Source organism: Hetaerina americana, unplaced genomic scaffold (assembly GCF_022747635.1).
Source record: "Hetaerina americana unplaced genomic scaffold, ioHetAmer1.1.p SCAF_69, whole genome shotgun sequence".
NCBI lineage: Eukaryota > Metazoa > Arthropoda > Insecta > Odonata > Calopterygidae > Hetaerina > Hetaerina americana.
The window spans coordinates 1,922,501-1,936,554 of NW_027287305.1; the positions used below are offsets into that span (position 1 = coordinate 1,922,501).

Sequence of the window (14,054 nt, forward strand, 5' to 3'; positions counted from 1 at the left end):
GCAAAAGAACGAAGTAATTATATCTCAATGGTTCAGCTTGCTCCCTGTACCGATATTTTGGATACATTTGTGCTTTCCTCATTCTCGTTTTGAATAAAAATATTTTTCAAAATGTTACGTACTTCTTCAAAACAGTAATATTGGTAAAAAGGGCAAAGATTTCCTTCATATTATCCGAATGATTAAGACCCACGATGCGTGACAATTACTTGATATGTATTGCTTCTCGTGAGATCGCTTTAAACGTTCTATTGTTTTTAAAGGCGTCTTTGTAATTGTATTCTCCATGCTAGAAACGTTTTTACGAGAACTTTCACAACTCCTTTCCGATTAAAAATTTTAAAAATAAAAAGAAAAGAAATTTCCCCTGCAAAAATAGGTATCCACTACGCCTACTTTCACGCGGAAGTGAAATAGCATCATCGCATTTTCATACGATATGCTGCGAAAGGCCGAACAAACGACGAACGTCGGGCGGACGACCCTCCGCGGCGCTCTTGAATTTTAAAAAAAAAACCGCCGCCGACGCTTTAACCTCTTCCTGGTCGCCGCTACGCCCTGCTATGTGTACCTATCGCCTTTGGGAACATTATTGGAGAGAAGGGAAAAAAACCTGAGAAAAAAAAGACGGAAGAGATACAAAGGAAAACCCGCGGGGTGGGTAATATTTTTAAAAAAAAATTACGTTCGCAAGAGTCATTATTTGTGCTTGGACGCTCGGCACTTATTATCAATCATTGAGGCCCGTAGTCGCTCGGTTTGTGCGGCTTTCGCAAAGAGACAAAACGCCCACGTTGCTCTCCCCCTCGAGGTAGGCATATATATATATATATATATATATATATATATATATATATATATATATATATATATATATATATATATTTTTTTTTTTTTAATTCATTCCACGTTCTACCACCCCACTCACCAACTTCCTTCCCTTTCCCCCAAAACTGGAGGAAGTTGGTAGTGGCGGGAATGGAAGACATAACCACATTTTTTTAGCCTCCTCTTCTCCAGTTCTTTAAATGGATTGGTTGGAGCGGTCTGGAGGGAAAGTATGGCAAAAAATGAAAAAAAAAACAGCAATAAAACGACAGCAAAAAGAGGGTACAGCTGAGCTGGCCCTTCTCTCTCATTCTCTCCCCTTCCCCGATCCTCGCCTCCGAAGAGAGTAAAATGAATTTCGAGTGCAAGGAAAAGTGTTTATGCGCCAGGCACACACACACACACATTCTTTCCAATCCCACTCCTCTTCGACACGCTTAATGCGACGTCTTTACGACCGAGAGACAGAGAGCCTCTACGGGGGAGGACTTATGTATAAGTAGGCATAATGGGAGGGAAGGTGACGAGAGGTGTAAACTTAAGTCGTTTTCCCATAAGAAAAAGGATAGAAGTACGCAAGAATAAAGCCTGCACTGTTGTGCCCCCTCAAGGGGACTTCAGAAGAGTCCTGAAATCCTACACAAGGGCCTAGCTTCAGAAATATATTGGATAGCAGTACCATTTTAATTATAAGGTGCCCCGACGACTGAAGTAATTTGCACCGCACTCTTTCTATATTAGAAAAAGGGGAGAAATCTACACATCTAGAGCATGGTAAATCATTTGATGTTGTATATTGTGCGTCGATATTTTACAATTACTACTAACGTGACAAGTATTTCACAAGTCAGTACACAACTATGCACGTCAGCTTCCTTCAAAAAAGGAAACTATTAGAAATATGTTGTCAGGGTTACCACCAAAGATAACGCCATGCTCTTCCCTAACATACATAGTGAGTTATTTGCAAACTCTTACTTTTTTGCATATTGTCAGGAGGAAATCGCTTACATATGAAAAATAAAAAGAGCAACTAATGTGAAATTTTTGGTGCAATTGTTGAATGAAACATTTTTTGGCGTAAATATTTTTCGTTTTCACTCTATGGTAGAGTTAAGTCGACTTATTTTACAAGTTAGTTTAAATTCACCAATTCATACAATTTAAATTGAAGTTAACTCTACCATCACCTACCAAACCGACCTTCGGGTTGATTACTGTTTTTATGGTTTATGGTGACTGGATATTTCCCTGCATATCACTGCATCGTCAGAAAATAGACGGAGTGTGCTGGAAACCTGAGATCCGGTTTTATTAAAGTATAAAAGGTATAATAGTGGACCGATAACGCTTCCTTGTGGAACACCCGATGATATCGTACGATATCGCAGACTGTTCAAAATTGATGAGTCAGTTCTACAGCGCACTTGATTTGAGAGAAATTTGAGGCTGATACTTTGTGGGAATCCATTTTGAAAGCACAAAGGAAGAATCGAAAGGACCTTGCGTTTCCACATGGAAGAATTTATTCCTTCGTGCTTTTAATACACACTTAACTGTCCCGAAGCTTCCCAACTTTTGGAGTGACTTCCTATGAGGGACTTGGTCGAATGCCTTTTTGAAATCTAAAAATATATGAGATGTATAGGTACTCACAATAAATACATATATAAATGTAAAGAAGATGGTAATGGGTTCATAAATTCACTTAGAGCCGCTCCTACTCATATTTCCAATGAATTCAGCATTGCAAAGCGCGAATTTTAGATGTAGCCCTTTATAATTGTATCTATTTACTACAGTTAGTCTTGTGCGATCGAATTCAGGCACAAAGGCAGTATTGACCTGTAAGGGAAGAGGAAATGAAAATAGTGAAGTTGATTTGATCGAAATATTAGGTGGAAAGCACTGAAAATATGTATAGTGGTTGACGGATATGGTGGAAGTGGCAAATTAAACCAAGATTGAAGAAGGGAGAAAACGAGAATTTGTCGATCACCTCTTCCAAGCCGGCAACAACTCAGTTGTTCGACACGGATTAGCAAGCGTTTGACGGTGTGACCAGGAGGTCAATCTGAAAATATTCCTGAAAGTTGACTTGAAACGCCTGAGGCAAAAACCCGTAGCTCTGTATCAGTGTAGTAAGAAATAGATGCAGGATTAATCAGTATGGGTGAGATAACGATAGGAGAAAGTCATTAATGAGGATATCCTAAAACTTCTGTATGGTATGAACAACATTTTTATATGCAATCCAAGCTAACCACAACATTTTTAGACAATCGCTTTCAATCTCACAATAATCCTGAAGTAACAAAATTTGAGGAGTATATTAAACCTAGAAAATAAGAGGGTATTCCAAACCTATGAAATGTAGCGATGTCCATCCAAAACCCACCATGCAATAACAATTATATCAACATAGAATTCCGGAGAGCAACTTTCCTCTTCATTTCCCATTAATCTTGGCATTTGACACTTTCGCATAAACCCAGAAAATCCCAGGTTTTTCGCAATGCGTTGCGATAAAGTGCATTTGACTTGGCATGACCCCCTATTCTTTCTCCTCCATGCAGCAGGTCGTGTGCAGGGGTCAACGGCGGAGGTGCCCGTTTGGGTGAACGGCCTCCAGCGCTGGGTCACCGGGATCGACCGAAGGACCACTTGTGACGACGTTATCAAGGCCCTGCTGCGGAGCGACCCCCAGCCGCGACACCACTCGCCAGGGAGAGTCGGGGGCGGCTGGGGCCCGCAGCACCAACAGCCGCCGCACCAGGTGGCCCCTCTTCCTGAGGACCTGCACCACAGATATGCCATCGTTGAGCGGTGGAGGAAGGTTGAGAGGCCGCTGGACGGGAGGTCAAGGATACTAAAGGTGAGTGAATGGGGTAATCGATTCATTGAACGTTTCCACATCCTACTCCTTAGGGATGTTGAGAAGTTTTTCATCTATAATGTTGCCAACTATTTCTTCCACAGTTTTGCCTATTTTATCTACAAAGTTTCCTAATATTTCTTCTAAAATGTTGCCATCTTTTTTCTACATTGTTGCCAACTCTTTTATGCAATGTTTTCAAATATTTTCCAACAGGGTTGCCATAAATTCCTCATACCATTTTGCCAAAACTTTCTTCTACAATATTGTCAAATTCTTATTTTTTAATCTTGCCAAACCTAAGAGGAAATTTCTCTTGATGACAGGAATATCCTCCTCCCAGCATTCGATTTGTGCATTTGATATATTGGAAATAAATATAATCGTAATCATAAAAAATCCCTCATAGTTTATAAAAAATGTAAATCATTAAAATGTATTAATAGAGCATTAGAAGGCCACGATGTTTCTTACGCGTAGTTTAAATGCGTTTATTCTTACGTATGTTACGTATGACGTGGCCTTACTTAAGACTAAAATTCAAAATAGCATTTAAAAAAACTTCATTTTCCGTGCGCGCTTCGCTCTTGTAGTCAACTTTTTGAAAAATCACACCTCTTGCTTTGTTTGATAGAAATTTTGGAAAAAACCATCCCCTTAAATTAAAAAACTTAAATTGCACTTTATCTATAAGTAACCGTTTTAACTGCAGTGAATAACATCATCATACTTCCCAAGTCACTTTAACGAAGAACTTGGAAGATATTATGTTATGTTATTTTCCCAAAGTTAATTTTAAGCTTAGTTATTTCACCGCTATTTTGCATTTATAGGTTTCCAAAGTTTAGAAAATATTTTTCCACAGGTTAAAGCATGATTTTATTAATTTTATAAGTTTTTCACGCAGATAAAGATGCACTTATGATGTGCACCTGCCTCGATAATATTTCATATCCTCTCCTGTTTTGGGTGAATGGGTTCAGGACATTTAAGTGTACGATAAATTGTTATGCTTTTATGCGAATGTCCGTGGATCTAAAATAATTTACGAGGAGAAAATAACACGTACCGCATGTACCAGAATTAATAGCCGCGCAAATGTGTTTCTTTGAAGAGGAAAATATGTCCCTTGCGTTACAAACTGCGACAGTGATAACTTCACTGCACATTTCGAAATGTAAAACCCGTGACACGATTCGTCTTTCTGTAACGTCCAAGCTTTAAACATCTCTAGATTATCGCTTACCCTAAAGTATCACTTTCGATTAAAAAATGTCACGTAACATTTAAAGCAAGGATATTATCTATAAGTGGTATTTTTATATTCATTGGATAAAAAACCATCCCTCATGTCTTCCATTACTCGTAAAAAAGCATCTTTCCTATAAAGAATGCTAGGTATTTTATAGACTCTAAAAAATGGTATAACGTTTGAGTTTGTGGCATAGTTTTACTTGGAGAGGAATACACATTAAAAAATATACAGTCAAGAGAGTGTAATTCCGTCTTCATAAAATGTCCCTTTTTATAATTAGATTTTACAACAAAGCGGTTACTGAACTATAAAGGTAAAACCTAAATGATAGCGCCTCATTAAACTTTGAAATATGAGTATCTACCGACCTCAGAGTTTTGTTATATCCTTACTACGAGGCACTGACTTGAGTCACCATCGTTTTAAAATGGTTTCGTTTACGCAAAGGTTATATTCAAAGGTCAAAAGTTGGATTCTGGTCACCGAGTGAATTTTGAACTAAATTTTCGAATAAAATTGCTTCATCTTGAATGAATCAGCAATAGAACTTCACACGAAATAACAAACACGTGACATAACACACTTCAGTAATGCCATTTATTAACATCTCATAAAAGCCTATCATGCCGATGTCAGAATTACGACCCGTTCTACGAATCCAATTTGATTTCCGAGTTACGCAGTGGGAGAAGAGCAGGTCCTAAGATGTGATAATTGTCAATCATTAAAACACTTCCTCACACTTGACTACAATCGCCTTTTTCAACAGTCCAATACATATTACCTTCTCTTCGTCTTTCCCAAAGGTTTGGAGCGCATGGGGAGACGCCCAGAGGGACGTGAAACTGGCGCTGAGGCGAAGGGTGCCAGGGACATCCACTGCCTCCGCAGGGAGTGGTACCGCAGGGGCACCTCTGTCCACCCTCACCAAGGAGACGTCCAGGAGACGGAGACACCACCACCACTTGGTGGGTAGGGAGTCGTCGGCTAAGACCATTCACCCGCGGAGGCTGTACGCTCGGACGTCCCGGGAAGACGAGGCCGGCGGCGGCGAAGCGGGGCGATGGGAGGATGGAGTCGTCGGCGACGGCGGTGGGGCGGAGTGGGTAGGCGGGGATGGATGGGAACGGGCGGGAGACGACGACGACGGCCGGTCCAGACAACCCCGTCCCTCCGGAGATCAGCGAAAGTTCACCGAAACCATGGAAAAGTTGATGAAGTTGATCCTGGCCCAGGGCGAGACCATCCAGGCCCAGCTAAAAAAGCTTCGAGAGCGAGAGGACCAGATCGACCACTTCGAGCACGAGGTGCATCGCCTGCGGGTCAAGAATCACGGCTCAAACTACCTCCTGGACACGTATCTCAATGGAGTGGACGCCGAGCTGGGCGTGGACGAAGTCGGGGAGGATCAAGCGGCAGAAGACGGAGACGACAAAGAGGGGAGCAGAGGCGGCGAGGACAGCGGCGTGGTCACCGAGGGGGGCAGCGGGGATGGTGGCGATCCATCACCACCGTGCGGAGCCATGCTCAAGGTCCGCACCGATGAGAGGTCTCCAGAGGGGGAGAGAAGATTGCGGGGCGGGGGAGGAATAGACCTCAGCGAGGAGCCCGAGTTTGCGGCGGCGGCGGCTAAAGTCAATGAGGACGCTAAAAAGTCTCTGGAGGACCTCCAACCAGAAATCGAGGCCTGGGAGAAGATCCTCAAGGTCAACAAGAAGCTAGAGAGGACGGAAGAATGTCTGGTGAAGCTCCACGCCAAGCTCCGACAGCACGAGGCCGTGGCTGCCGCTAAGGTTCGAGATGACGAGGAGCGGGAACTGGAGTGGACTCGAGCGGAGATCGAAAGGGCGGCCCTGCAGTCGCAGGACACCGAGAAGGAGCTCCGCAGGAACGAACAGGCCCTGGCGCATGCTGACGAGTGGCTAAGGGTCCGCCACAAGGTCCTCGACGGACTCCAGCTGGAACTGGAGGCTGCCGAGAGGGAGTCCGAGGTCCTCAGCAGGATGAAAGCCGAGTCGGAGGAGTCGGGGAAGTTGGCCGAGAGGAACCAGGGCCGGTTCGAGGGGTCTGTAAGGTGTGAGGTGACGACAACCTATGAGGTCGGAGTGCCGAGGCTCACGGTCCTGCCCAAGACCGAGGTCGAATGCTGCGATAAAGTGGGTGTCGGCATTCAGGTGCGCAAGGTGACGGCTGAGAAGGACCCACATGATACAGACTCCAATTCAGACACAGGTCTTAGTTCCCTGCACAGCAGCAGTGAAGAGGGCGGATACGTGCTGGACACGCTCGTGTAGCTAGCAACCACGAGCAAACCAGTATCCAAAATTATATGATACGGCACCCTCTGTCTCTCAATCGAAGCCAACTAGAATAATGTACTGGAGCGAGCGTATTCCGCGTTATTCCAGCTCTTTTCCTGAATGACTTATTTGACGACCATTTTCCAGAGGATTGAGTGGCCAGTTCTGCAATGTGAACCAACAGAGATTAGATGCCGGGGCAGTGATAGTTCCGAAGCGTTTGGGACATCGGATTAACCTCGGGTGGTGTTATGAAAGCCTGATGGTGAAGCTTTATGAATTTCTCCGGAACATGGTAGTTACTCTGCAGGCATTCAGTGAATGAACAATAGAAAAATCTGGATAGCGGTGTACTCAGAAAAAATGAAGCATTGTCTTCCATTGACCACATAGGAAACAAGAAGTTATTGTCCAGTTTGCTTTGATGAGTAGACATAAGAATGGGATACCATTATGAATATTAAAATAGTCAAAGAGATAATAAAATATTGTTGTGATCAGTGGATCAAAGAAGTTTCCTCATTCGGTTGAGAATCGGATGGGGATGTAACCAGCGTGTATTACGTTACCACCTCATATTCCATCTAAATTATGTAATCTTAATTATAGTACTTATACGAGAAGTTAGAGACCATTGTTTTCGTGAAATTCGCCACTGCCTAAGTTGAGGGATTAAATCCAGTACAAAAAAGTTGTGTGACGGGAATATGTCAATATCTAAGCACTTGTAAATATTAGTTTAAAATAATAGTGGCACCAAGTCATCGTAAGATCTTCTAATCCTGTACTTTCGGTAGTTTACCAAATAGACTCTCTATTCGGCACATTACGTGCTTCGGCTTAGCCAACGTTTGACGAGGCTACCATACCATAACTTCAACCTTAGTACCATATTAAATAAATATTCTACCTCGCCGCAGAGGCTTGTAATGCACGAGACATATTATCACTGTAAATAGAATAAAAACTTTCCCTGACATACCTACCTTTCTTGTTTGCGGTAAAGAAGAAAATCAATTTGTTTTCACTTCATGGAAACTCAAAACAGAGATGCTGTTTTGCTAGTCACGCATTTGTTTCAATCAGGAGGAAATGTTTCCTAATGAGTGGTAAAGAACGGTTCTGTATTCTGTAAAAAGAGTGTTTGCTAGCAGCCTTGGCATCGCTTCCAACAACCTTATTGTTACTATTTTGTTTTGCTTAGACTCACCACGTGAGATCTATGTTATGTAACGTGGGTTTGCACACCAGAGGAAAGGATCACCAATAAAAAATCACCATAGGTACTTAATAAATGTCTGGTTTCAAATTATTTCATATCCTCAATTACAATCCTTACGAATCTAATGCAAGAGAGAAGATTACTGTTTGCTGTCTACGGTGATTCCCGCAATTTATGTGAAAGTTTCTAATTAGCTCACCTACTAGCTTCAAGGTAAGTTCAATACCAATTTTGCAATAACCTTCTAATAATAAAGAGTAAGCTTGTCAATTTTCTTTCAAAAGTTTTGTTCATCCACTCGTAGAGTTCGTTACATTACAAAAGCACAGCACTAATATTCAAGTAATGGTATTTAGAGGGAGGTACCGACAGGTGAGGTAATTTGCGCCATTAGGGATGGATAGGAAAGGATGAAGGGTTTAGAGAAACCCGGCGTCGGCATCAGCCTACTCTTAACGAAAGGCGCCAAGGGGACCGCACGCCCCATCCGACGGACGGCGTACTAACTCAAAGTACCATATACCAAGTACCTCAAGTAGGGATCGGGATACCACTGAAAAATATCTTCCACCGCTGGGATTCGAACCCGGACCCTCTTGGTCGGAACCCAGTACATCAGCGCCGCACCATCCCGATCCCCCTTATAGTCAAGCTACGAACTGTGACGGTATACATGGATCTATTAGTGGCTTTTGCAATAATGTTCTTGAATGTAAAAATTCTAAGAACAGTAAAACCGTATTTTTCTTCAGTTATTGAGCTATTTAACAATTATTTTTTAACTCAAATACCAATGATAAAGCTGCGTTTTGGCTTTGACCGGAAGGTTAAAGTTTCTTCCAATGTATAGAGACGTTATTCATATACGTATGATTGCCTATCGTACAAGGAAAGAACAAATGCTTAAATATGTCCGTGGTGGTGTATATCTCTCGTATTTCATCTCGGTGTTAGAATCTTACGAAATACTTGATTTCGTGATATTATCATTTTATCAGTGTGAGTGGAAAAACATCACGCCGGGTGAAACTAAACAAAATGTGACGTAAATAGATTCATAAATTCATTGAGAAATAAAAATACAGCGTCCGAAATACAAAAGTCCCACAAATGTTGACTGAAATAAAGATAACGGACGCTAATTACAAAATTGATTGAACTACATGATAAGAGTGTGATTCATTGACTATTTTCTACTATATTCTTTTTTATTAGGGTAATTTGGGGCTTAAAGAAATTTTATCTCGACAAAAAAAGAAAAAGACTTCAGGTCACAATGCAGTTTCACCAAAAAACTGAGAAATTCATATATTCCTAGGTTATAACATTTTCAAAGGAAATCCCTTTATGCGAGAATAAATCGTCATCTCAAAAGAACACGCACTTACCACTCACTCTGTTACCGCTGTTGACCCAAACACACATAACAGTATTTCCCGCTCGGAAGCATAGGAAAAATTTGTCTAACCAAAAAAAAAGTTACTGAATATCATTTCATTTATGGCTCCTTTCTATATTGGAAATGCAGTTAACAAAACACTGACAACCGTGTGATTTATTCTCAATGTTAAATTATGAGTTCCGCAGAGTTAAGTCGACACTAGCTGATTTGTCAGCTCGATAGTTGATGTAGGTTCTCGTTAGACGTATGTATTTGTCTCACATTGTTCATTCGGAAAATATGAAAAATGAATAAAATACTACAACTGCAGAATATGAATTGCATAACTTAAAATTAATGCTGCACTTATAGTTCTTTAGTGGATCGCGGTAATCCAGGGGTAGAGCCTACTAAGGGATGGGACTACTGAGGTAGTAGACTACTGACCGGAGGGTCCCGGGTTCGATTCCCGGGCAAGGCACTCTGGGCACCTGCAGCTCCACCCAAGCTGAAGTGATTTTCCGGGTACCAGGTCTTCCTGGGAAACCATAACCGACACAGGGAAAGGAACTGGCCCCCCTACCCTGATGTGTGAATTTCACACGCCGTAGAGGGCTTAGTACTGGGTGAACTCTATCATCACCTACTAAACCGACCTTTGGGTTGATTATTGTGTTTATGGTTATACAATTCTTTCAAATAGTATATAGAAATCTGTAGATTATTCGGGATATTTTGTGATGATAAAAACTAATGCCGCTGTGGTGCATAAAAACGCAAAACTGTATTTAACTATCTCAATGAGATAGACATTACACTGAATTATCACGAAAGTTAAATAATTTGCATAATAAAATCCACACTTGGAATTAATCGTAGCTGAATAGAAAATTAAGCTCCTGAAATGCGTTCCCTAGTGAACTTCGAACGACATTGAAGTTGTATTGTTGCTTTGAATACAAGAGGGAGAAATTGCGAGCAAGACAAATAGAGAAATAACAAAATTCAAGAATGAACTCTTGAGGAACACGAGAGGTTGTTTCTATGATAGCTTTGCTATTGATGTAATTTCAGAATTCCTGCACGAATAATGTACAGTACCTGCTGTCTTTCACAAAAATATGAAAATATCCATTTAAATTTCATGTCTGGAATCTCTAAAGTGCTGAGTTTGTTATATTGCCATCAATGAGATCAAAAATTTGACTCCATCATCAGCAGCGTTACAATTCTGAGGTCAGCCTTCCATTATTCTCGTTCAGCTTTATTCTCCCTCACCCTCTGACAGCTTCTCTGATATACGTTCTACATCTAAACTTGTACTACGCACTTTTACTGCCTCCTTTAAGATATATTGCCTTCAATTTTTACTTCTATTATCTTTCTAACTATTCCATTGTGCCCTATTGTGTGCCCGATGCATTTCTTTCTTTTTTGCCTTAGATATCTCTCCATATTATATTTTTCTGCTTTGCTCTACGATTCGATTCCTCGTTCCTAGCTCTGTCAATCGATTTATCTTCAGCGTTATCCTCTAGCGCCATGTTTCAAAGAGGCTTTCTCCGTTCTTCGCTGGTTCACTTTTCCAATAATCCACAACTCTGAGCCATTGAGTTCCATGCTCCATATGAACATTTTGATACTTGCTTGTTCGCAACTTCAAATATTCTTTGAACATAGTTGCTAGTAGCCCCTTCTTCTTAACCGTCTTCTTAAATTGAACTATTCTTCACCTGATGCCGGTCGAATCTCCTTCATTCCAAGTTATACTACAGTCCACGTAGATGAAGAATTCCACTGACTCTGAAATCACTTCTCGCATTGTAACATCTGCCTTCAGCTTCTCTCTTCCGCACTCCCAAGAATTTTAGTTTCTTTCTTGCTCGTTGCTCTCACATTATATTCCCAAAGACATTGGTCCACAGCATTCAGAGTTATTTCCAGTTTCTCTCATGTTTCTGCAACTACACCGATGTCGTCTGTAAACTGGAGCATTTAGATTTCTTAGTCATTCATATTTGACGTACAATTATTTCGCTTCTTATATTGCCTTTTCTAGATATACTTTGAATAGAATAGTTGAGAGGTTGCCTCCTTGCCTAACACCTTTCTTTCTTTCAGCTCCTATTTTCCATTCGTTTTTCATTTGTACAATGGTGGTAACCTGATTCTTCTTGAGGTGGTAGAGTATTCTTCTATCGTTTTAGCCCATTCCAGGCGCCGAAGTTCAAAATTATGTTCCATTGGACGCTTTCCAAGGCCTTCTCTAAGTTCACGAAAGTCACTCATGATCGCTTACAAAAGGGTATAATCTTTACGACCAGTACCCTCAAGCTGAATTGAATCCTATTGTTTCTGAGTTTTTCTTGAATCCGAATGTTTCTCGCGAGAGTTTCTTTTATCTTTCCTCCCTTATTCTTAGACTAATAGCCCGAGGAAGTATTTTCAATGCGTTAGCCGTCGGTTTCAATATTCTATCTTATTCGCATTCATCTGTTCTTGTTTTCTTCAATATTTCAATGATCATACTCTTCACGAAGTCCTATGGTAGTTTTCCACTGCCTTAGTTACATATGATTATTCAAAAAAAGGACATCCTTCGCTTTTACTCAAAGATCCTTGATTTTTTTCCTCCGTTTATTTTGTCAACTTCTGCTGTCTTATTGTTCTTCATTCCTTTTACGCCTCTGTCGAATTAGTTTCTCGGTATTTCCGTACCCCGCTCGTATTCTTCTATCAAGATTTCTTCTTTAAAGAAGAAGAAAAAGGAAGTTTTATTAAAACAAAAAACAATGTCATCCGTAAGAAACGTTTTGTTTACGTCTTACATTGATCAAATGTTCAAACGTAGCATCCTTAAATTAATTAATAGAACTTCCGTGCTGTTTGTACGTCCTCATTTACACGCATTAAACATTGCTATCGTTGCTACTGCATCCGATACGGAAACGTAAATGACGCTGAAATCTGTATGGGGGTTTATGGAGCCACTTGCCCCAATTCTTTGGCCAGGAGATGGCGTTAGGGAACTGTTTCAGCCACCAAAGGAGCACTACTTAGACGACACAAGAGGAAAGGACAGTGGGAAAAGGAATCATACAACCTCATAAAGAATAGGAACAGTGCGTTTCGTGGCACGCATAGCCAGAAGGAGGAGATGAGCCACATTGGTAAAATACACATTCAAACACGAAAACCCGCCTTATAGTGAACAAATATTCATTCCATGGCAATAGAGTTATCTGTGACTGAGTCATAAATCTATGTATTTTCCACAAATATCTAATTCAGATAAACACAGGTAATAAAACATGTATCAAGGCGCTCAATAAAGTCATTTTATCATATATCGTTACACAATGTCATGTTAGATGGAGTTGTTTTCATAAGACATTTTCTGCCGTACACTTATAGTTAACTGAAGAGGTGGGCGAAGCGCTACTGAAGCAAGAAGTTTACTTAATCGAGGAAAAATAGCCTCGAACTACAAAGAAAAAGGTCAATATCTCAAATTAAGTATCAAAAGCAGAATAGGGTTCCTAAAACTTTACCTATGTATTTACGCATGGTTGTAGGAAATATGTCATACTAATGTTTGATTAGCTTTCAAACATTAGTATGACATAAAATTTGTTGTCTCAGGCGTAACTTTGTGGAATTTGCATAACATATTGAAATGTAATGAAATAATTGACTTTGTAATTCCACACACTTTATTTAAAAACACACGACCCAGGTTTCGACGTTGAACGCCTGATGATGACGTTCAACGTCGAAACCTGGGTCGTGTGTTTTTAAATAAAGTGTGTGGAATTACAAAGTCAATTATTTCATTACATTTCAATTAGTATGACATATTTCCTACAACCATGCGTAAATACATAGGTAAAGTTTTAGGAACCCTATTCTGCTTTTGATACTTAATTTGAGATATTGACCTTTTTCTTTGTAGTTCGAGGCTATTTTTCCTCGATTAAGTAAACTTCTTGCTTCAGTAGCGCTTCGCCCACCTCTTCAGTTAACTATAAGTATACGGCAGAAAATGTCTTATGAAAACAACTCCATCTAACATGACATTGTGTAACGAAGAAAAAGGTCAATATCTCAAATTAAGTATCAAAAGCAGAATAGGGTTCCTAAAACTTTACCTATGTATTTACGCATGGTTGTAGGAAATATGTCATACTAATGTT

At 40.6% G+C, this 14,054-nt stretch overlaps 1 protein-coding gene across 1 annotated transcript; it reads left to right on the forward strand.

The window, feature by feature from the left end:
- The first annotated feature begins 2,997 nt into the window (after positions 1-2,997).
- LOC139696130 (ras association domain-containing protein 10-like) lies at positions 2,998-8,536 on the forward strand. The gene is made up of 3 exons (XM_071594727.1): positions 2,998-3,001; positions 3,405-3,703; positions 5,765-8,536. The coding sequence occupies exons 1-3, from the start codon at positions 2,998-3,000 to the stop codon at positions 7,250-7,252; spliced, it is 1,791 nt and encodes a 596-aa protein (XP_071450828.1). The 3' UTR covers positions 7,253-8,536.
- Positions 8,537-14,054: the final 5,518 nt, after the last annotated feature.